The sequence below is a fragment of the Phyllobates terribilis genome, unplaced genomic scaffold, assembly GCF_046119375.1.
Source record: "Phyllobates terribilis strain yellow unplaced genomic scaffold, ASM4611937v1 Scaffold_12__6_contigs__length_324123572, whole genome shotgun sequence".
In the NCBI taxonomy this organism is placed as follows: Eukaryota; Metazoa; Chordata; class Amphibia; order Anura; family Dendrobatidae; genus Phyllobates; species Phyllobates terribilis.
The window spans coordinates 128,750,519-128,775,405 of NW_027362772.1; the positions used below are offsets into that span (position 1 = coordinate 128,750,519).

At 46.5% G+C, this 24,887-nt stretch overlaps 1 protein-coding gene across 3 annotated transcripts in view; it reads right to left on the reverse strand.

Moving 5' to 3' along the window:
• LOC141172264 (sulfotransferase 2B1-like) overlaps positions 1-24,887 on the reverse strand; it is a 251,360-nt gene that overhangs the window by 205,724 nt on the left and 20,749 nt on the right. For all 3 annotated transcript variants that reach the window (XR_012252447.1, XM_073656271.1, XM_073656272.1), the window contains exon 3: positions 9,329-9,537. Coding sequence is in view for 2 of the 3 variants with exons in the window: in XM_073656271.1 (XP_073512372.1) it covers positions 9,329-9,537 (209 nt within the window). In the remaining variant the exon portion in view is untranslated. The remainder of the gene's footprint in view (positions 1-9,328; positions 9,538-24,887) is intronic.

Sequence of the window (24,887 nt, forward strand, 5' to 3'; positions counted from 1 at the left end):
GTTACTACCCCCGCCTCCGGAGCAGAGCTCATGCAGAGCCCCTGCTCCCTGCCACTTCTGCTCAGACTTCTCTGCACTGAACTAAGATGGTGCCCACCTTTTATACTCCCTTCTCAATGCACCCAGGAACTGCTTCCTCCCTGCTCCTGCACTGCAGGGTTCCCCTTCCTCAGTGTTCCCTCCCCCCACTCCAGCCAGGGACAGGGACTGTCGTGCCCATCTCAGGGGCATATTGGTCGCCCTGCCCCACGGCAATGTGGTGTAATGCATGCAGGTGTCGGGTCCTGATCCACACTCCATCCTTATCTGAGAGTGAGATATCACACCTCTGGGTGAGGTGCAATACGTCTGTAGCAACCGAGCCCTCGGTGCTACAGTTCCATTTATCTTCAGCCTAGGTGACGTATTGTGATACAGGGCCGTGATTTTGGCTATAAAAGGGTCCCCTAGACCCCTACCCCAAGCTTTTTAAGAGAATCATATATGGCGTGCCAGGAGACTCTATGGAATGCTTTCTCAGCATCCAACGAGAGTATCTACTTACAAATTTTTAACTGCATCTAGCCCAGGAAATACTTTGTGCCTAGTAGCAGTGTCTGCTAGTCAGCGGATTATCCCGGCTGTTAAGCAAGCTACACCACCTGTAGTTTGGACACTTAATTTTTTCAAAGGAAATGCTTCGGGACCACGGGATACTCAGTGAAGAGCATCAGGAGGCACCCCAAGGCATAGGGGCTGGGACTGGCACTAGGATGCCTTGCGGTGGACAGCCGAGCTCGATCCTTATAAAAGCTTTTTAACTGCAGCAGCTTTAGTGGACGCTACTGGAGCTGGAATTACGCGGCTGCTGGCATGAGACTTGCCCTCCAATAGATCCTTGTAAATGGATTTAAAGTGTATTCATTCAAATTAGAGGGACAATTTAAATTAAAAAGCTTAGAGCTGCCTCCACCACAGGGGGGCTCTCTCGACCCACCAGCGGACAGGCACCAGTATTGGGAGAGGGGGGCTGGCCGTGAGGGTTCACCGCGGCTCTGGCACAAACCCGGCGACACGGAGGTGGCACGGGCAGGAGCGGACTGGCCGTCTCGGCTTCTCACTTTTTGGATTTTAGAAGGGCATGACATGCCTATATCTGTGTCTCCCCCTCCTTTTACTCCTCCACCTCTTTTCTTTTCGCATGACTATATGTACTTGTCACTTTTCCATGTGTTAATTGTGTCTTCTGAGCAGTTTGTCAGCTTTTGGACACCTTTGAAGGTGTTTTCTATGTGTTTCTATGTGTTTTTGTTTGCCTGCCATTGGTTTTAACGGTGTTCGAAGGTGTTCTACGAACAGTTCGACGAACAGTTCGGCGAACACACGGGTGTTCGACGAACCGAACCGAACTCGAACACTACGGGGGTGGCTCAACACTAATCACCACATCAGTTACAAGCTGAAAGCATTGCAGTACTGCCTCCGCCAAGCGGCAACAGGCTGTGCTGAAACTCATAAGCTTAGGTGATAAACCTCACACTGCTTGTGAGTTGTGGACAGCTATGAAAGAGCAGGCAGATCTGTGGCTGAGACCGCTGAACCTACATCCCGGCATGGTCGTGTGTGACAATGGCTGTAACCTGGTGGCGGCTCTGAGGCGAGGTGAGATCACACACGTACCATGCCTGGCTCATGTGCTTAACCTCGTGGTTCAGCGGTTTCTTAAATCGTACCCCGAGTTGCCAGATCTACTCGTGAAAGTACGCCGCCTGTCAGCTCATTTTCGCAAGTCGGCTACAGCTTCCGCCGCCCTTGCTGTGTTGCAGCAGCGTTTGCAGCTTCCGGCACACCGACTGGTGTGTGATGTCCCCACACGTTGGAACTCTACCCTCCACATGTTGCAAAGGATTTGTGAGCAGAAGAGAGCAGTTGTGGAGTACCAGCTGCAACAAGGCCGTCGATATTCAGGTCAGACTCCACACATAAGACCTCAGGAGTGGACCTGGATGTCTGACATATGTACCATCCTGACAAACTTTGAGGAGGCCACCAAGATGGTGAGTGGCGATGACGCCATCATTAGTGTCAGCATCCCACTTGTCTGTCTTTTGCAACGCTCTCTGCAGAGAATTAAAGAGGAGGCATTGCAGCCAGAGTATGATGAGATGGATCAAGAAGCTGTAGCGGGCGATTACACACAGCCCAGCCTCATCTCATCCCAACGTGCATTGGGGGACAATGAGGGAGAGGAGGAGGAGGAGGAGGAGGAGGAGGAGGAGGAAGAACAGGAGCTGCTATCATGCGTTGTAGACGGTAGTACCTGTACAAGTGTCATCCTGTCGGTTCAGCATGGGTGGCCTGAGGACAGGGGGGAGGAGGAAGAGGAGGAGGAGGAGGAGAGCATGGTCAGTCGTCATCTTGGTGAGGACACGGAAATCTTGCCCGTTACCAGTCTGGCACGCATGGCTGACTTTATGTTACGCTGCCTTAACCGTCACACTCACGTTGTCAAAATGTTGGGTGACAGTCATTACTGGTTGGTGACACTTGTAGACCCCCGCTACAAGGAGAACTTTCACTCTCTTATTCCTGAGGTGGAGAGGTCTACAAAAATGGGGCAATACCAGAAGGCCCTTGCTGCAGAACTCTTAAAAAAATTCCCATCTGAACACGCTAGCGGCAGAGGTCACAGTTCGTTGCCCAACCAAGGCGTACAGGCGAGAGAGATGCAACTCCAATCCAGCAGAGGCAGGGGAACACTGTCAACGTTCTGGGACAGTTTTCTGACACCCGCCCAGCTTACAGGCCCTGAGGAGCGGTGTACTCTCACAAGGAGTGGAAAGTTTCAAAAGATGGTGAGGGAGTACCTTGCCGACTTCTCATCACCACCAAATGACAGCAGAGTAACATAAAGTCAAATCCACTGTGTTATTTCGGGAGGTGTATTCACATGCACCGCTTCACACCCACACATGGGTATACGCTTCCTCGTTTCGGCTGTTTAATTTTCTTCTCCTTATCCTCAGCCTCCACCACCACTATACCACCAGGGAGCCAGCATTGCAAGTTCCTCCGTCCTAATTTTTGGCAGCTTTTGCTGGGAAAGCATAAGCAAATACCATGGGACACCCACTCCCCAATAATGGGACTTATGTTTGTAATATGCTGTACTGCATGGCTCTTGTAAGGGGCATTGCAAGTTGCTCCGTCCTAATTTCTGGCAGCTTTTGCTGGGAAAGCATAAGCAAATACTATGGAACACCAACTCCCCAATAATGGGACTTATGTTTGTAATATGCTGTACTGCATGGCTCTTGTAAGGGGCATTGCAAGTTGCTCCGTCCTAATTTTTGGCAGCTTTTGCTTGCAAGGCATAAGCAAATACTATGGGACACCCACTCCCCAATAATGGGACTTATGTTTGTAATATGCTGTACTGCATGGCTCTGGTAAGGGGCATTGCAAGTTGCTCCGTCCTAATATTTGGCAGCTTTTGCTTGCAAGGCATAAGCAAATACTATGGGACACCCACTCCCCAATAATGGGACTTATGTTTGTAATATGCTGTACTGCATGGCTCTTGTAAGGGGCATTGCAAGTTGCTCCGTCCTAATTTTTGGCAGCTTTTGCTGGGAAAGCATAAGCAAATACTATGGGACACCCACTCCCCAATAGTGGGACTTATGTTTGTAATATGCTGTACTGCATGGCTCTTGTAAGGGGCATTGCAAGTTGCTCCGTCCTAATTTTTGGCAGCTTTTGCTGGGAAAGCTTAAGCAAATACAATGGGAAACCCACTCCCCAATAATGGGACTTATGTTTGTAATATGCTGTACTGCATGGCTCTTGTAAGGGGCATTGCAAGTTGCTCCGTCCTAATTTTTGGCAGCTTTTGCTTGCAAGGCATAAGCAAATACTATGGGACACCCACTCCCCAATAATGGGACTTATGTTTGTAATATGCTGTACTGCATGTGACTCGCCCCCTGGGACGTGTGTACACGTGTGTGGGATACCCGGTGCCGGGTCTCTGGGGTCTGTAGTCTCCGTGGCGGTGACGCGGTCCCGTGGCTCAGGCTGGTCAAACCAGTGGCAATCTTTCTTAGGTTTTGAGGTTAATGGTCCGACTGCACCACCCGTGGATTGCGGTCAGGGAGTACCACCGCTGCGAGGCAGACCGCTGAGGCTGGTGTTGTGTGCGCAACATAAAATGGGATAACTCCCCTCGGGAGGAGTATAGCCTCAGGGCAGTGAGTGTGGATGATGGGGGTGATGGTGCACGAGCGCAGCAGGAATGACTCAGAGTCTTTGCAGTGCAGTTCAGGGTCTTTACTGATGATTATAAGGTATACCCTCCCGGGAGTACTGGCTAGCATAAGAGGCCTGGTCAGTCTGTGAGCAAGCAGGAGTTCCCCTGGCCAGGTGGAGTTGTAGGCCTCCCCGTCTGTCTGCACTCTTCCTGGCTACCTTGCTGTAAGCGGGTAGAAGTAGCCCACGTCCCTGAGTGTACCATGTAGTGCTCACCCGTATGGCTGGTGACTTGGGGCCTTCTGTTAGCCTCCGCTCCACGACGACGGTGCTGGTCCCTTGCTTGTGACTGAGCCTCCGGGCTTCTATGGCCAGAGGACCTGAAATCCCCTGCCGGCTGGTTTCTGCTGCTGGATATATAAGTCCTCACAGCTTCGGACTCCTGTGTCCGGTTCCTATTGTATTCCGCCAGGGCGAGCTCTTCTCAGCTTCCAGCCCCTCGTCTTTAGCTCCTAGCTCCTACAGAGCTCCTTGCTGTTACTTTCCCTTGCTCTCACTCTGACTCTGACTGTTCTCTGTTCTCTGACTCACTCAACCCCACCCCAGATCCAGTTTATAAGGGCAGAATTCTCCCCTCCCAGGACTGGGGCAGGAGGATATTGCATGTTTAAGGGATCCTGACCAGGAAACCTCCCACTTGCTCTCCGACGTAATCTCTATTACTGTGGTGACCAGACCCCTGGGGTGCCACACATGGCTCTTGTAAGGGGCATTGCAGTACCTCATAATTTTTGGAAAGCCTTCCATTCACTGCTTAGGCCAACAGTGCACAGGAGACCCAGTTGCTATAAATGGAAAAAAAGGTTTAGTTAATGCCCTCTGACCTCCATGTCATTTCCAAGGGGCATTGGAGTGCCTCGAAATTTTTGGTAGGCATTGCACTCACTGTATGCCCTATAACTGTGTAGCCGAACCGCTCCTTTTGTTACAGAAACATATCCTACAAGACATATCTGGTTGACTGGCCTGATATTGATGTGAATGGTCCCTGTTCCTCCTGCTCTTTCTCCTTTGCCACTACCTCATCCATCATTTATCACCTGAAGCTTTGTTTTAACGGGAGTCATAGAACTTGGATAGTAGCAGGAAAACATCCAGCAATCCTCGGAGGAGGTAGGTTATGCGCCAAAACGCTGACCTCCTCAGGCCTAGCCGCTACTACATACATGCGCTTGCATTACAACAAAACAAAGCAGATGCTAACTTCTATCATCCTCATCATGCTCCTCACCTTGGCACTCTCAACTCCCCTGATGGAGAAGCTCGGGCCCACCGGAGGAGTCTGATAGTCCAGTGGGCTCGGCCAATGCTGCCCTAAAGCAGGCCAGGCTAAGAAAAGTATGGGAAAGGTTACCGGTACAAATAGGGGTGGCTGGGGACCGAGTATGGACACCCGGCCACCCCCTGGAGGCTGGGGAGCAAGCGGGGACACCTGGCCACCAGGCGGCTGGGGACTGAGTATGGATACCAGGCCGCCGACACAGCCTTGGCGTGGTGGCCAGATTCTGCCTCCACATGCCTAAAAGGCCCAATTTAAAGTGCAAGCAAGCAAGCAGTATGGTATTGCAGCCTGGGGGTGGGTGGGTGGCAGGCTGCATACTTGCGCTTGCATTGCAAGGAATGGGAGAGGTACAATTGAAGACTGCCCTGGGACAAGGACTTGAATGGGGATAGTTGCAAGTCTGCAACGACAGGTGCAAGGTGGGAGGCATCTTCGCATGTACCATGAACAGGGGTTTGGCATGCACACACTACAGCGGAATAGGCTCTCCTTCCCACTAAATGCACTGGGGAGGGCACAGGTAATGTTTTGGTATACGCGCTTAATCTTATGTATAAGGCACACCAGGACAAATAGGGGCGGCTGGGGACTGAGTATGGATACCTCGCTGCCGAAGCAGCCATGAGGTAGTGCCCAGTTTCGGCCTCCTCTAAACTAAAAGGCCCCATTTCAAGTGCAAGCTAGCAGTATGGAATTGCAGTCTGGGGGTGGGTGGGTGGCAGGCTGCACACTTACACTTGCATTAAAAGAAAACATAGCAGATGCTAACTTCTGTCATCATCATCATGCTCCTCACCTTGGCACTCTCAACTCAACCGATGGAGAAGTCAGGGCCCACTGGAGGAGTCTGGTTCTCTGGTGGGCTCGTCCAATGCTGCCTAAAGCAGGCCGAGCTAAGAAAAGTGTGTGGGGGGATGTTCCAAGGAGAAATGGGGGCGGCTGGGGACCGTTTATGGACACCCGACTGCCCCCAGGCGGCTGGGGACCGTGTGGACACTCGGCCGCGGGGCGGCTGGGGACTGAGTATGGACACCCTGCCGCCGGGTGGCTGGGGACTGAGTATGGATTCCAGGCCGCCAACACAGCCATGACGTGGTGGCCAGATTCCGCCTCCACATGCCTAAAAGGCCCAATTTCAAGTTCAAGCAAGCAAGCAGTATGGTATTGCAGCCTGGGGGGTGGGTGGGTGGCAGGCTGCATACTTGCGCTTGTATTGCAAGGAATGGGGGAGGTACAATTGAACACTGTCCTGGGACTAGAACTTGCATGGGGATAGTTGCAAGTCTGCATCTTCTGATGCGGCAAGGATCACTTATGATGGGCACACTTTTAGACAGTGACCAGGGAGGCAGAGATGCTTCCAGGGGTCTTCCCTATGCTGTTCCTATGTCTTTTCAGCACTTTATGCATGTGTCACACAGCACATGGCCAGATAAGGTTGTTAAATGTTAAAATGACATTTCCCGGTGAATGCATTTGTCATAGTTGAAAGCAATACAAAAGTGCAAAAACGCATAAAAAATGCTACTTGTGAACATAGCCGAAGGTGTGGAGGAGTATTTTTGTTTTTGGTCATTTATTTTAACTTATACACAAGTCTTTTCCCTGGAAAGGATGTTCCTTAACATATTTCACAGGAAAAAAGTTTCACTTTTGTTTTATTGTGAGCCTGTAAAAGTGGCTTAATACCTCTGACCACGCTGTTGACAGCAGTGACCTGGGGGTCAGAAATGCTTCCTGGGGCGATCCCCATGCTGTCCCCATGTCATTTGAGCACTGTCACTATCGTTTTGGGCACTTGTTAGGCTTTTAAAAGACTGCCGGGGGTGCCACCGCAAAAATGCTCGAGTCTCCCATAGACTAACATTGGGCTCGTTGCTCGGGTCGAGCACCCGAGTATCACGGCGAGCTCGGCCCGAGCTTCGAGCACCCGAGCATTTTAGTGCTCGCTCAACACTAGTGGTGAGTCTTTGTTGCCACAACAGAAGACTCTACCTGCTGACAATGCATGTCGCATGTATTCTGTCTCTCTCCCTTCATCTATGAAGTATTTTAATTTGAATCTCACAGGCAATGTGAAGACCCTTTGCTGTCTATTCCAAAGTTCTCCTTAAAACAAAGAGGGTCTCCATAACAGTACGTTGAAAAGTTATACCATTTTGGACTTAATTTTTCCATGAAGACCATTTCTGGCCAGACTTCTCCATACAGTAGACGGATTTAGCTGGGTAACACTGATTGATGCCAGTTCTGAGCTGATGTCACTTCTGATTATTTTCCCATTTCAAAGAGAAGTAAACATGATGTATCTTTCATCAAAAGAGATTGAACAGCAATTTTTGAAAAAACAATCTGCTTTGAAATCTTTGCCTGGGAGAGACCTTGCTGATGAAGTATAACTACCTTGTGTCTTGTTGCTGTGCTCAGTCATGTTATGGTGAATTACCTGTGACATGAAACAGACTTTCACAACCTCACCTTTGTAGCAGAGTTTAGCTTTTCCTATCCACATCTGTTTCTATTTAAGTTAATGACTCAGTTTTTTTCAACCTACATTTGAAAATTATGGTCATTAACACCTGTTTTGTAGAATTGGTTACATGTACACCTGACAAAATCCTACATCCTGCAATATCCCTGACTTTCGGCAAGTGTACCTATACCTAGAAGAACTGATGTTGTCTGAAGGCACAGGGTGGTCACAACAAATATTGATTTGAGTTAGATTTCTTTTTTTTTTTGTTCAAATCACTGTGCATTTTGCTAATTTATAAAAAAAAATATTAGTACTTCAATTCTTCAATTTTTAAAAACATTCTTACAATGTAACAATTTTTTCACACCTGCATAAAATTTACTGTATATTTTGAACAGTTAATATAGACTGAATATGCTTTTGACCGGGACCTTGGGGAGTGTTGAACTTTACGAATAAACTACTGTACTATTCTTTCACATAAGCAATGGGACATAGATATCATTTAATTCTAAATATACCTTTATTCCAGGATCATCAGTGTTGCATGTATTATCATATTTGGAAAATTGGGCTCAAGGCAAATAAAAGAGCAATTCAGACTTTAGTAATGCTTTCTATCCCTTATTCCTCATTTCTGCTTTCCCTCTTTGTACCCCTTAATTGCATTTGCATAATCCTTCCATGTGGTTCATGATGTTATGCACCTCTCCCGGATCCAGGCTTTGCTTCCCTCACCCTGGTCCACTGAACTCTGTTGGGCTCCACGTCGTGCATTGCAAATGGCTTGCCATGATTCCATGTGATAATCTGCTTGGGCCTACTGTATATAAGGCCTACACAGACACACACTAGTGTCATAGTATTAAGACGTCCACTGTTCCTGAGTCTGGTATGCCTGCAATTTCCAGGATCTGTTCTACCAGTTCTTAATCAACTGCCCACCTGTGGTCTCCAGGACCTTGGCTACCTGCTTCCCAGTTTCTTGTTTTGTCTAAAGCCTAAAGGACCTCTGCTACCTGTTCCCTGCCCCCTGCAGTCTCCAGGACCCAGGACCTCTGATATATGTTTCCTGTCCCCTGCAGTCTCCAGGACCTCTGCTACCTGTTCCAGGTCTCCCGTCCGCCTCCAATACCTCTGCAACCTGTTTTCTGCGTGACTCATCTGCTTGCTGCACCGACACCCATGGTCCGTGTGGTGCACACCCTGACCATGAGCTTGGAGGATCCACCTCACCCATTGAGACTAACACATGGATTTAGAAAGTGAAGCATTATACTTACTTTTGCCTTAGATTTAGAAAAAGATTTCGCAAAAATGTGTTGTGGTAAGTGGGAAGATATTATTCTTGGAGAATCCATTGTTTTTATTCCTTCTTCAGATCCAATTGTTTCATACCATGGTGATCTCTCGTAAATAGGCAAAATATTGCTTTTTGCAACATCTCCTTTGTGTTTAATTAAATTTAAGATTTCAATCATCCAGTTAGTACCTACAAGAAGTAAATGTTACACATTCCATTATATTTTTTATTACTTTGTGCAAAATGTTTATTTCTTCAAATTTTGCAGAACTACTGGGTGACTGTATATGGACTTAAAGGGAAGATATAATAAGAAAATGAATAACGTTTTTAAGCCATCCTTTTTGTGTTTAAAGTATGTTGTAAATAGTTTTTCACATTTTTTTTTAACATATCACAATTAGTGATGGGCGAGCACTAAAATGCTTGGGTGCTCGATGCTTGGGTCGAGAACATTGGCATACTCGGGTGCTCGACCTGAGCAACGAGCACAATGTAAGTCTATGGTAAACTCGAGCATTTTTCATGCTGCTCCCCCCGGCGGTCTGCAGAGGGCCTAAAAATTGCCCAAATCGATGGCAACAGTGCTAAAATGGCATGGGAACAGCATGGGGAAGACCCCTCGAAGCATCTTGACTCCCAGATCACTACTGTCAACAATGTTGTTAGAGGTATTACGCCACTTTTACGGACTCACAATAAAACATACAAAAACAAAACCAAAATGGATTTTCCTGGGAAATATGTTAAGGAACATCCTTTCCAGGGTAATGACTTGTATATATGGCAAAAAAAATAACCAAAAACAAAAATATTCCTACACAACTTGGGCTATGTTCACACGTAGCGTTTTTGATGCATTTTTGCATTCCTGTCAACTGTGACATATGAATTCACTGGGAAATGTCATTTTAACATTTTACAACCTTATTTGGCCATGTGGTGTGTGAGACATGATTAGACACATCCTGTTTCATTTATGAAGGAAGGACTCTGAAAGTGACAAAGCTTATTTTTATAGGGTCATCAGGCGGCCTTTACTATTCTTAAAGGGCCAGCAGTCGGCCCTCACTATACTTAGAGCGCCATCAGCCAGCTAGGCTTTGTTGTTCCCATTACTAAAGAGTCTGTCTCCTATACTGTTATTGCGTATGCACTGAGTGGCAGGGCTGCCCAAAATTTGGACGCACCCCAAAACCCCTTTGAAAATTTGGACGCACCCCAATATCTCTGAAGAAAATTAGAGGAGGGCTTCCTGAAAACAATGTTTCCATTATTAGGAAGTGGGTCTCCCATTGTCTGTGCCTATGCAGTGAATGTAAGGGTTGCCAAAAATTTTGAGGCACTCCAATGCCCCTTGGAAGAGACGTGGAGGTCAGAGGGCCTCATGAAAAAATGTTCCCATTATTAGGAAGTTGGTTTTCCATTGTGTTTGCCTATACAGTTCATGCAAGAGCTGCCAAAAATTGGGAAGCACTCCAATGCTCCTTGGAAGAGACATAGAGGAGGGCCTCTTAAAAAAGTTCCCATTAGATAGGAGCGGGTCTCCTATACTTGTAATGCTCATGCACTAAGTGTACGGGCTGACAAACATTTACATACTGTATAATTTTTTTTTTTTACGGGCATCATAAACACCCTTTAAAAAAATTATGTGGGTGTTGCATTACGGACCACGGTCACCCTGGTGATATGGTGGTGGAGGATAAGAATGAGTAGAAGGAGGAGGACAAGAGCAAATAGCCAAAATCAGGAAGTGCATACCCATGTGTGGGTGTGAAAAGGTGCATGGGAATACACCTCCCAAAAAAAGACACTGGATTTGAGTTTGTTACGCTGCTCTCATTCATTCGTGTTGAGTGTCGCACAGCTTCTGGATACCAACAGTTGCAGTAGAAAACTTCACAGAACAGATTACATGGGATAGCAAGCTTTTACTTCTCAGTAAATGAGGTAAAGGAAAAACGCACAGTCACACAGTACTGCACCAGGAAGTAAGAACAAAACAGAAAGTACAAGAGATGCATTTTTCTTTTACAATGCAGTAAACAAGGAAACTTTACACAACATCGCCATCTACTGTCAGATCAGCATAAAGTCCTCCTTCACACAGAGAATCCACAACTGTTGCATATACCAACATTGAGAAGTCTGGCCCAATCCACCCCTTGTTCTGTTTTATAAGAGTCAGCCTGTCAGCATTTTCAGTTGACAGGCGGATGAGCTTATCAGTTATAATTCCACCAGAGGCACAAAAAATCAGCTCTGATAAAACGCTAGCAGCAGGGCAGGACAGGACCTCAATGGAGTAGAGAGCCAGTTCATTCCACGTATCCAGCTTGGATGCCCAATAATTATAAGGCACAGAGGAATCACAGAGGATGTTGGTACAGTCGGCAAGGTACTCCCTCAGCATCTTCCCAAACTTTACACTCCTTGTGAAAGTACTCCGTGCCTCAGGGCCTGTGCGAAGGGAGGGGCTGAGAAAATTCTCCCACAACTTTGACAGTGTTCCCCTGCCTCTGCTGGATTGGAGTTGTGTCTCTCTCGCTTGCAGTCCTTGTTTGTCCAACGAACTGTGACCTCTGCTGCCAGCGTTTCGAGATGGGAATTTTTTAAATAGTTCTGCAACAAGGGCTTTCTGGTACTGCCCCATTTTTGTAGACCTGTCTGCTTCAGGAATAAGTGATATAAAGTTATCCTTGTAGCATGGGTCTAGAAGTGTCACCAACCAGTAATGATTGTCACCCAAAATTTTGAGAACGCAATGGTCATGTGAAAGGCAGTGTAACGTAAACTCAGCCATGCGTGCCAGACTGCTAACAAGCAAGACTTCCTTGTCCTCACCAAGAGGACAACTGACCATGCTATCCCCCTCCTCTCTGCCCTCAGGTCATCCACGCTGAACAGACTGTATGACAGTTGTGCAGGTAGTACCGTCTATAGCGCAAGAAACTAGCTCCTGTTCTTACTCCTCCTCCTCCTCTTCCTCATTGTCACCCAATCCACATTGGGATAAGATGAGGCTGGGCTGTGTGTAATCACACTGTATGGTTCCTTGCTCCATCTCATTGTGCTCCACCTGCAATGAATCCTCTTTAATTGTGAGCAGAGAGCGTTTCAGAAGACTGAGAAGCGGGATGGTGACGCTAATTATGGCATCATAGTTGCTCACAATCTTGGTGGAGTCTTCAAAATTTTGGCGGATGGTACATATGAATGACATCCATGTCCACTCCTGAGGTCTTATGTGTGGAGTCTGAACTGAATACCGATGGCCTTGTTGATGCTGGTACTCAACAACTGTCCTTTTCTGCTCACAAATCCTTCCCAACCTCTGCAGTGTAGTGTTTCAATGCGTGGGGACATCACATACCCGTCTGTGAGCTGGAAGCTGCAAACGCTGCTGAAACACGGCAAGGGCGGTGGAAGCTGTAGGTGGCTTTCTAACAACAAGGCACACAGGCGGCGTACTTTAACAAGCAGATCCGGCAGCTCCGGGTAGGATTTGAGAAACCGCTGAACCACGAGGTTAAGGCATGGTACGTGTGTGAGCTCACCTTGCCTCAGTGCCGCCACCAGGTTGCGGCCATTGTCACACACAACTATGCCTGGCTGGAGGTTCAGCGGTGTGAGCCACAGATCTGCCTGCTCTTTCAGAGCTGTCCACAACTCTTCAGCATTGTGCGGTTTGTCACCTAAGCAGATTAGCTTCAGCACAGCCTGTTGCCGCTTGGCCGAGGCAGTGCTGCAGTGCTTCCAGCTTGTGACTGATGTGGTCATTTTGGAGATGGAGGCTGAAGAGGAGGAGGTTGAGGAGGATGAGATGCAGGAGCTGTAGACTGTGGGGGCAACCCTGATTGACCTAGGGCCTGAAATCCTTGATGTCGGGAGGACGTGTTCCATCTCAAGCTCCGACTGGGTACCGGCTTCCACTATGTTATCCCTGTGTGCTGTCAGCAAGATTTACAGTCCCTGCCCACAAGTACTTGTCAACTTGTCCGTGGTTAGGTGGACTTTCCTTGTTACTGCGTTGTTGAGGGCACGGCTGTTTTGGGACACGTGCTTGTGTAATGTGGGGACGGCACATCGGTAGAAATAGTGGCGGCTAGGGACCGAGTACCAAGGGACGGCCGCCGCCATCAGGTTGCGGAATGCTTCCATCTCCTCGAGCTTAAAATACAACATTTCGAGCGCAAGAAGTCGCGAAATGTATGAATTTAGTAGTGTGGCCTGTGGGGCGTAGGCTGCATATTTGCGTTCCAAGGACTGGGGTATGGACAACTGAACGCTGCACTGGTACAAGGACGTGGACAGGCTTCCTGATGCTGCTACTTGAGAGTGTGCAATGACAAGTGCAGGGCAGGAGGCATCTTCGCATGCACCATGGACAGGGGATTGGCTTTCATGCACAACAGCGGAAGAAGCAGTGGTGCCACATGCAGGCACTGTTCCTAGACCCTGGGGTTCGGCCCACAAAGTCGGGTGCTTTGCTGCCATGTGCCTGATCATGCTGATGGTGGTCAGACTGGTAGTTTTTCCACCCCTGCTGATGCTGTCCTGACAGGTGGAGCAAATGGCCTTTTTGGGGTTAACGGCTGAGTCTTTAAAATACAACCAGACTCGGGAAGACCTAAGAGTTGTACTGGCAACTTCCTTCGTGTTGGTGTTACGGGGAACGGTTGCTTGCCTTCTGTCTGCGGCCACCACACTGCTTCTTCCTACCTGTCAGGGTGTTCTGCCTCCCTCCCCCTGTGTGCTGCTGTCCTCGCTCTGCATATCCTCCTGCCAGGTTGGGTCAGTTACTATATCATCCAGCACCTCGTCTTCCACTTCCGCACCCTGGTCCTCCTCCTGACTTTCTGGCAATTGTGTCTCATCATCGTCCACCTCTTGTGACACTTTCCCACCGTCGCCTTTGTGTGACCATGGCTGCTCAAATATTTGGGCAATGCTAATTGCGATTTCCTCTTGCCCCACTTCAAATGGACTGGGCGAAAGGCCCGAATCTATAAATGGAAAAGTGAACAGCTCTTCGGAGTGTCCAAGTGTGGGATCATTTGTCTCTGGGCACTCGGCATGGTGGGAGGAAGGAGGTTCAGGGTGAGGAATACACGGTCCAGACTCACGGCTACTGAGACTGGACCATGTGGAAGACAGGGTGGTGGTGGTGGCTAAGTGACTGGAAGCATTATCTCCTATCCAACCAAAAACCTTTTCATACTGCTCTGTGTTCAATAGTGGTGTTCTGCGGTCCCCTATTAATTGGGACAGGAAGGTCGAGCAAGAAGATGTGGGTGTTTGTTGTGGCACAATTTCAGCTTACCCACGGCCTCGGCCTCTGCATGCACCATCACCATCACGTCCATTTTACTGTGCCTTGCCCATTTTAAATGGAGGACAATATCTTCCACGCTCACTACAAATGGCTGAATTTGAGCGAACTTATATGTGGTCTGTGTGACGGAGAAAACACAATTTTAAATATCTGGCCTGTAGGTAACTATTTTGAACAGCAAACTGGTGTCAATAGCTTCACTGGCACATTGAAACAAATTTTTAATGGAGGCCAGAAATGGCAGTATTTTCTGAAAACATATATGTGATCCGTGTGACGTAGAAAACACAGTTTTAAATAGCTGACGTATGGGTATAACTATTTTGAACAGCAAACTGGTGTCAATACCTTCACTGACACACTGAAACAAATTATTAATGGAGGCCAGAAATGGCAGTATTTTCTGAAAATGTATTCGTGATCCGTATGTCCGAGAATACACAGCTTTAAATATTTGGCTTGTGGGTAACTATTTTAAACAGCAAACTGGTGTCAATAGATTCACTGACACACTGAAATAAATTTCTAATGGAGGCCAGAAATGGCAGCATTTTCTGAAAACGTATTTGTGATCCGTGTGACGGAGAAAACACAGTTTTATATAGCGGACTTATTGGTATAACTATTTTGGACAGCAAACTGGTGTCAATAGCTTCACTGACACACTGAAACAAATTTTTAATGGAGGCCAGAAATGGCAGTAAGTTCTGAAAACGTATATGTGATCCGTGTGACGGAAAAAACACAGTTTTAAATACCTGGCCTGTAGGTAACTATTTTTAACAGCAAACTGGTGTTAATAGCTTCAGTGACACACTGAAATAAAATTTCAGTGGATGCCAGAAATAGCAGTACTTTCAGTGCAATTATATGTGATCCATGTCATGGACAAACCACAGTTTTAAATAGTTGGATTTTTAGCGCTGTAATATGGAAAGGACCTGGCTGTATTCTGCAGTGCCAACACGCAAATGGCGCAGAACAAAGGTGTTCTCTGGATTGTTTTTTAAGCAAATAATGGGTATTAAGATCCAAAAAAAAATTATTCATGGCCCCTGAGACCTGGGCCTATGTCTAGAAATATCTAACAGCAGCAGAAGGCAGAAATAGAATGGAGCCTCTTGTGCTATATGCACTGCAGTCTGCTATATACCCTGTCTGCCTATATACACTGTCTGCCTGATATCTCTGCAGATGGATTAGTCCTCAGAAGGACTGTTTGAGATGGATATGTGTAATATACTTCTGTTCTACCTACACTACCTAATAAACAACCGTATCTCTCCCTAGCACAGCAGCACCTCTCCCTACACTGTCTGATTCCGGAGTGACTGTGACGAGCATGGCGGCGCCAGGTCTGATATAGACCTGTTGATGCTGTGTGGCCAGCCAATTACTATAATGTCACAACCAACATGGCTGCGGCATTACAGTGAGTGGCAGGCAATCCCTGCATGTTCATTGGCTCTGTAAAGAGCGCCAGACATGCAGGGAGTAGACCCAAGCTCCCGTTGAGCAACCCCAGAAATACTCGGCGAGCGCCGAGCAGCTCGAGAAGTGAGATGCTCGGGCGAGCACCGAGCAGTAGCGAGCATGCTCGCTCATCACTAATAACAATCTGTATTAAAAATAAAATATAGAAATTTAGCAATGCAGCAATTTTCATACTGGCTTTATTAGACCCTAAGATCCTGTTTCTGTTTCAGGAAATTCACTTGGACATTAGCAGCAATGAGTAGACTCTGACCATATATTTTGTATTGAAGCATTTAATAAGCCCGTGTTAAAGTCATTGTGAAAAGATGGCAAGCAGGGTCAGCTGTGACTTCAGCTATTGTGAATGCTGAATCCTGTGTTATCAGCCATTTATGAGGTGTACCCCATCATTAGTATCCTTCCTTTGATAATAAGGAGCCTGATGAAAACTCTTCCTGAGAGGACAGGAAATCTGAGTCTGAAATAGCCCCAGTGGCCAGTGTGAAAATTGCAAGATTTCCATTTTCTTTTTTTTTTTAATAAGAATTGTAACATGAAAAATAAACATTGCCAGTTTTTTAAAAATGCATGTAACACAAATACCTGATTTAAATAATAGTTCATTTTTTGAATCTATCTTCCTTTTAAAGACAGATCTTCAGGCCAATGGTAGAGAGGCACATTGCAGTGGCTTACCTTGAAACTTGTGTGTCCCAAAGCAAAATCTCTAACAGGGCGCATAACAACCACAAGTCGTTAACTCTTCTAGTACCAGGTAATTTTTCTTTTTTGGTACTTTAATTTCTTTCCTCCCCTTCTAATTTTTTTTTAATATCTTGTCAACATATATATATATATATATATATATATATATATATACAGTACAGACCAAAAGTTTGGACACACCTTCTTATTTAAAGATTTTTCTGTATTTTCATGACTATGAAAATTGTACATTCACACTGAAGGCATCAAAGCTATGAATTAACACGTGGAATTATATACTTAACAAAAAAGTGTGAAACAACTGAAAATATGTCTTATATTCTAGGTTCTTCAAAGTAGCCACCTTTTGCTTTGATGACTGCTTTGCACACTCTTGGCATTCTCTTGATGAGCTTCAAGAGGTAGTCACCGGAAATGGTCTTCCAACAATCTTGAAGGAGTTCCCAGAGATGCTTAGCACTTGTTGGCCCTTTTGCCTTCACTCTGCGGTCCAGCTCATCCCAAACCATCTCGATTGGGTTCAGGTCTGGTGACTGTGGAGGCCAGGTCATCTGGCGTAGCACCCCATCACTCTCCTTCTTGGTCAAATAGCCCTTACACAGCCTGGAGGTGTGTTTGAGGTCATTGTCCTGTTGAAAAATAAATGATGGTCCAACTAAACGCAAACCGGATGGAATAGCATGCCGCTGCAAGATGTTGTGGTAGCCATGCTGGTTCAGTATGCCTTCAATTTTGAATAAATCCCCAACAGTGTCACCAGCAAAGCACCCCCACACCATCACACCTCCTCCTCCTTGCTTCACGGTGGGAACCAGGCATGTAGAGTCCATCCGTTCACCTTTTCTGTGTCGCACAAAGACACAGTGGTTGGAACCAAAGAGCTCAAATTTGAACTCATCAGACCAAAGCACAGATTTCACAGGTCTAATGTCCATTCCTTGTGTTCTTTAGCCCAAACAAGTCTCTTCTGCTTGTTGCCTGTCCTTAGCAGTGGTTTCCTAGCAGCTATTTTACCATGAAGGCCTGCTGCACCGAGTCTGATCTTAACAGTTGTTGTAGAGATGTGTCTGCTGCTAGAACTCTGTGTGGCATTGACCTGATCTCTAATCTGAGCTGCTGTTAACCTGCGATTTCTGAGGCTGGTGACTCGGATAAACTTATCCTCAGAAGCAGAGGTGACTCTTGGTCTTCCTTTCCTGGGGCGGTCCTCATGTGAGGCAGTTTCTTTGTAGCGCTTGATGGTTTTTGCAACTGCACTTGGGGACACTTTCAAAGTTCGCCCAATTTTTCGAACTGACTGACCTTCATTTCTTAAAGTAATGATGGCCACTCGTTTTTCTTTTCTTAGCTGCTTTTTTCGTGCCATAATACAAATTCTAACAGGCTATTCAGTAGGACTATCAGCTGTGTATCCTCCAGACTTCTGCACAACACAACTGATGGTCCCAATCCCATTTATAAGGCAAGAAATCCCGCTTATTAAACCTGACAAGCACACCTGTGAAGTGAAAACCATTTCCGGTGACTACCTCTTGAAGCTCATCAAGAGAATGCCAAGAGTGTGCAAAGCAGTCATCAAAGCAAAAGGTGGCTACTTTGAAGAACCTAGAATATAAGATATATTTTCAGTTGTTTCATACTTTTTTGTTAAGTATATAATTCCACATGTGTTAATTCATAGTTTTGATGCCTTCAGTGTGAATGTACAATTTTCATAGTCATGAAAATACAGAAAAATCTTTAAATGAGAAGTTGTATCCAAACTTTTGGTCTGTACTGTATATATATATATTAAATTTTGCTATTTGCTATTGGGGAAAATGGGGATGATTTAAACATTTCTTTTTTATTTGTTTTTTTTATGTTTATCTATTAATATTTTTTTATTTTACATTTTTAATCAGACCTCTAAGGGGATTTGAACATGTGATCTCCTCAATGCCTATGATTACTTACGCAATACATCGCAGTGAAGTTATTGTGAAATGAAGCCCACAAGCTGGGATTCATAAGAGATCTCACTTGGAAGACATTGGGGCTTTCAGAAAGTCCTCCACTGCCATAGCAATCGATTAGTACCCTGTGATAGCGTCACATACGATCACTGTATCACTGTCTTGAAGACTTTTAAACGCCACTGTCATGCTTGACCGTGGAATTTGAGAGGTTAAACTGATGTGATCAGCGTTGGCCCTGACAGCGTGAATTTGATGGAGACCTTTCCATACAATGATAGTGCATGTCTGCTATAGCTGTATGATGGCTATCACTAAGGGGATGAAGAGATCCTGTCACTTCTCATAACTGTAATTTTTTGTTACCTGCTGTAAATGCTGCTGATCTCCTAAAACTGTGATTATTTTTTTTTTTGTTCTTGGTCCTCTCAATTCCTAAAATATGGTCTTCTCTTCCCTGTATGGAAATCTATTATTTTTAGTTATGTGGGCTAAACTCTTTTCCATGGGAGACTTCTTGACAACCATGCACAGTTGGATAAAATAAACTAGATTTATATACAGGAAACTTTCATAAAGGAGTAGACAGCCATTACGATTTTCAAAGTAAGTGTGACGCTAGTCACAAGGTGGCTCGTCATAAACAAAGGAGTAAGGCAAAGGTGTAGTCAGGTTGTAGGGGGTCAGCCCCTGTTAAGAACTGTATTACACTGTGACTCGTGCCTGTGGCAGGAAGACCGACCAGGAAGAGTGTCCGAACACTGAGAGACTGTTCAAAACGAATCAGTGGCAGTAAGTGAGAACATAGTGCTCGGCTACCGCAGGATCGGCTAGCAGGACCATGTCAGAAGGAAAGTGTCGCATAGTACTGCTTAGGCGGTTTTCCCCAAGTGCCTGTAAGCTAGAGAGAGGAAGCCATGCTGTGGGACCAGTGACCCCTCTGCATTGAAAGCGGGATAAGAATTCCCTGTACGCGAAAGAAGAGGGAACCATTAACCTTAAAGGGGTTGTCCACTACTTTATATGATCCCCCAATGTATTCACCCAGGGCCCATAACTGTTTCTCTAAATACCTTGTGGTGCCTTTTCGGCCTGTGAGCGGCGCTATCACTGGCCTCTCACAGGCATCACGTGACCCCCGGCTGCGGCCGGCTCTGACATCCGCTGATGTCACATCAAGTTCCGGCTACAGCAGGGGGTACTCACTTCTGTGTTCCACGGTGGACGTTGGACTGTGGGCGGGGTTACCCCGCGCGTCACACCTGGCATACATCGCGCTCTCCCTCTCCTCATTCACTGGCAAAGAGCGCGGTGGATGCTGGGTGTGATGCAAGGGGTAACCCCGCTCACAGCCCAGCATTCACCATGGGGAGCGCATCACTGATGTCACGCCTCACTTGACGTGACATCAGTGACGGGTCACGTGATGCCTCTGAGCGGCCAGCGATCGCGCCACTCTGAAGCAGAAAAGGCACCACGAGGTATTTACAAAAACACTTCTGGGCCCCGGGGGGATACATTGGGGGTTTCATATAAAGCAGTGGAGAATTTCTTTAAGGAAGAGTGAAACACAGCAAAACCAACTCCACTATACCAGGAGCAAACAGAAGCTAGTAGACTTTCTCCTCACTGCTGCAGAACTGTGAATGTACACCGATGCAACATCTAGAATGCAGCTTGTGTAGCATTCCAGCTATCTTTCCTTGTATCTGTTATTGCTGATATCAACATAAAAACTGTTCGTTTCATTTTCCTGCATAAATCAAATTCGAGGTCCAAGGTCGGTCAACAAAGATCAAATACAGGAACACAGAGAACAGAGCAAGCGCACACCATTTCAGCTAAGCTACAATTGGCACTAATTGTAGTCAGAGAGCAAGCTAAATAGCCAGGTAATCGTTCGAATAGCAGACACATGGAGGAAACCCCGGCTCTGATTGGACAGCTGAACTGTCACTCAACACACTGACAGCTAAGCATGCTCCAACTTCCGATTGGATGGCTGAGCTGTCCATCACCATACTGACAACTCAGCACCCTCTGTACTAGATTGGGCGGCTGAACTGTCACTTACTGCTTCCATTATGTAAAAAAGAGAGAGAACATGGCGCAATGGGTGACTCAGTAATACAATTTGTAGGGGGGTGTGGGAATGGCTACTAACCTTATGGAGTTCTGCACCTGATGAAGGTGGCCTTGTCCACCGAAACGCGTTGTGTGTTAATAAACCAGTTATTTTAATTTAATTTTTGCCCTGTTATTGGTGCTCTGATACCGCTATTCACATTCACTGACTCACAGCTTCCAGACACACCGATAGGTGGAATCGTGACAGCAAGTACACAACCGTCATCTATTGACTAATATGCATTCTATTATCTAATATCTATTTATTAATATTTATTGATATGCATTTTTATTTGTGAAATATGGTGACAGCTGAATTTTAATAAAATTGTATCTAGTCAAATAATGATCAACCTGTTTATTGAGAAGATTCGCTTGAATTAAAGTTTAACCCCTTTCCGACCTTGACAGCAATAGTGCGTAGCTGCACCCTGGGCCTATAGGGCCAGCTATGTACTATTACGTACGATCTTTAATGTGGTCCCACGACCGAAGTTGCGGTGACCGCATTAAACTTCCCGCTGCCCCCCCTTTTACCACGATCGCTTTGATTGGCTGTTCAATTCTGAACAACCAATCACAGCATTTCTCACTGTTTCCCGCAATCAGATTGCCGGAAACAGTGATGTGCAACCTAGGATTGGGGCTCCTAAGACATCCTAGGTGGTTGCCTAGAGACCCCAGCCCTCTCTCCAAACAGCTATGATAGGTGCAATCGCTGATCACATCGATCGCACCGCTCATAGCGCGACCGAGCAGTGATTGAGCGGTCACGGGGCAGTGGCCGGCTTGTGACCTGCCTGTCACCGTCCCATGACCCCCTGTAGTGTATGTCCAGGCCCCAGCCACCTCTGATTGGAGCAGAGTTGTTGACCACAGGTGACCGGGCGGTCACAGGGCAGTGACCGGCTTGTGAACTGCCTGTCACCACTCCATGACCCCCAGTGATGCTGCCTAGGCCCTATCCATCCCTTATTGGTGCGATTGATGTCATCATCTATCGCACCAATCAGAGTACCTGACCGGGAGGTGACCGGCCTGTGACCTGGCTGTCACCACTTTATCACCCCCCTGTGACCGCCCTGCAGATCCTCACACTTGGTGAGGATTTCTACAGAGCGGTCACGTCTGATCTGCGCTGTGCTGGGCCTTGTAGTGCCACAGAATTTTCTGTGACACTACAAGACCTTTTTCCTACCTCCTCTGGTCTTCTGGATTTCCTGCTTCGATGTCCTGTTCCAGTCCTGCTGTGGTGTCCTGGATCTTCTGCTCGGGTCTTGAGTCTCCTGCTGCTGTTGGGCTCCTGCTGCCGATCCTGCTACTGACCCTGCTTCTGCTCCTGAGCCTGCTCCTGATCCTGCTGAATTAAAGAATAGAGAAGACTGTAGTAAGTCCATCTCTGATCTCTCCTCATCCACCCCAACCCCCCTTCTCCTCCTCATCCCCCCCCAACCTTTTCCCCCTCTCTTTTTACCGCCCTCCCCATCCCCTTTTTCTGACACCGAGCGTGTTTTTTTCGTGCGTCCTGCAGCAGCCGAGCGCTGACCAGTGACTACGCCACTGATCAACGTCCAGGACTTTTTTGTCACTGTCCATTTCCCCCTCTCCCACTTCGCACCACTTCCGTGCGTTCATCCAGCAGCCGCTGAACGTTGATTGGTGACGCAAATCACCGATCAGCACTCGCACTTGCTACTTTACACTTTTTTTTCCACTAACCTTTTTTCTTTTGTAGAGGGTGGTGGCGCTGTCCTATTGTGCGCCACAGAAGCCTGTGACACCACAATCGCCGCTCCTGCTACAGAAGACATCTGACAGAAGACATCTGACAGGAATCCCACCTTTCTTTATTTTTCTAATTTCTCATCTTCCTCTTCTTCTTCTTCCTCCTCCTCTTCCTCCTCAGATGCTGCTGGACCGCCACGCAGTCGCCCCAGGATAGAAGATGAACCAGCGCCCCCCACTACTGACCCCGTATGGACCTTGCCCCCCTAAAATTATGAGACACTAATTCCTGATTTCGTGGCGGAATCAGGAATCAAGCTTGACACCACCGGCCTCACAGAAACAGACTTTTTCTAAGTCTTTTCATCTGAGGATTTTGTAAACCTCATGGTGGGCCAAATTAATTTGTACGCTCATCAATTTTTTGAACAAAACCCCTCTTCATCATTTTCTAACTGGTCTCCTGTAGACGCAGAAGAAATGATGAAGTTTTGGGGCCTGGTCCTGCATATGGGGATGCTGAAGAAGCCAGAACTTCAGCGATCCTGGAGTGTTGACATTTTGTACGACACTCCAGTGTTCCGAATGGTCATGACCCGGAAACATTTTGAGGCCATCCACAATTTCTTGCATTACAACGATAATGCATGGTGTCCTGCACGCGATGACTCGAACTTTGATCGTCTTTTCAAAGTTCAGCCAATCATTGAGAACTTCAACAAGTTTACTGAAGTGTACGTGCCCCAAAGGGACATCTGCGTGGATGAGTCCTTAATTCAGTTTAAGGGGCGGCTTAGATTCAGGCAGTACCTGCCCAGTAAAAGGTAAAAATACATCCCTAAAAAAAATGTAAGTATTTTTACTTTATACTTTGATGGTCTATCTAGTGTAAACAATAAACTCTGCATACTGTCAGTGAAAAGTTTTGGGAAGGACTAAAAATAAAAGAAAAGAGTGAGGCACCATAAGTTGAGTGTGTTCACCCCAGGTAGATATCAGTGAGTAGAGTCAGGAAAACTATCTTCTGAGCTTCTGCTATGTCTTTGACATGCATGAGAAGGTCCAGGTAAAATTGTAGTCGTAAATTACAGGATTTGAACATAGCATATCGCTGAGGGAGCCAGATGTTAGTCGGGATACTAATCTCCCTTCTTCCTTTACAAGCAGTACTGGTGACAGGGCAGTGGCGTAGCATGGGAGGAGTGCAATAGATTCAGGTGCAAAAGTCTATGGGGTGCAAAACTTTGTCCTTTAGTTGTCCCACCGCTATTATCAAATGATTGTAGACTGCCACTTCTTGTTCTGGTGCAGTGATTATTTAACCAGTGATGCTAATGCAGAGCGCAATAGTCATGATGAGTTTGTAATCGGCTGCTGTGCTATTCATAGGCAGCAACCAAAATTGCAAAGCTCAGCATGAACTTTATCTTCTCAGACGCTGCCTATGCAGAGCTCAACGGCCTATAGCAAATTCATGTAGACTGCTTCGGGTTAGGGCTATGGTAATAAAATTGTTACATAAAGAAAAAAACTAAAATGTAATAACATACAGAACCCCCAAAAATGTTACTTATATCTTTTTATTCTTAAAATGTTTTCTTATTTCAACAAAAAGCTTAAACAATAGGAGGTAAAACTGCAAACTATTGGGCATAAGGATACTGGACTGTTTAGAGAGCGCAAACTACCTGCCTTGTCCTGGATGCAATTATGGAAAAATGTTATCATTCACTCTGTGTCTGAGCTCTGATTTCCCAGCCCGGTGGGCACAATAGTGTCCTTACATTGCACCTGCTGTGCAGAGCTTTTGAATACATGCTGCAGAGATCAAGGCAGCAGGAGAATGTCTTTCATGAATGCGGTCATGTATGGGGATATACCATGTATGAAGGATATGCTGAGAAGCCATCATAAAGTGTGAGTAGCTTTGGGGGCCATCAACTGTATGTCGGAGGACTGTGGGGATGATCATACTGTGTGAAAGGCTGTGTGGGGGCCATTATACTGTGCGGTGGTCTGTGTACAAGGCATTATGGTGTGTTGAGGGATATGTATGGACCAATAAACTGTATGGAGGCAATAAAGCTATTTGGAGAGCTTTGTGTAGGTGATCATAGTGTGTGGGGGCTATTGTACTGTTTAGAAGGGATCATACTGTAAGGAGGACTGTGTGGGGGTGGGCAGCTGATTCA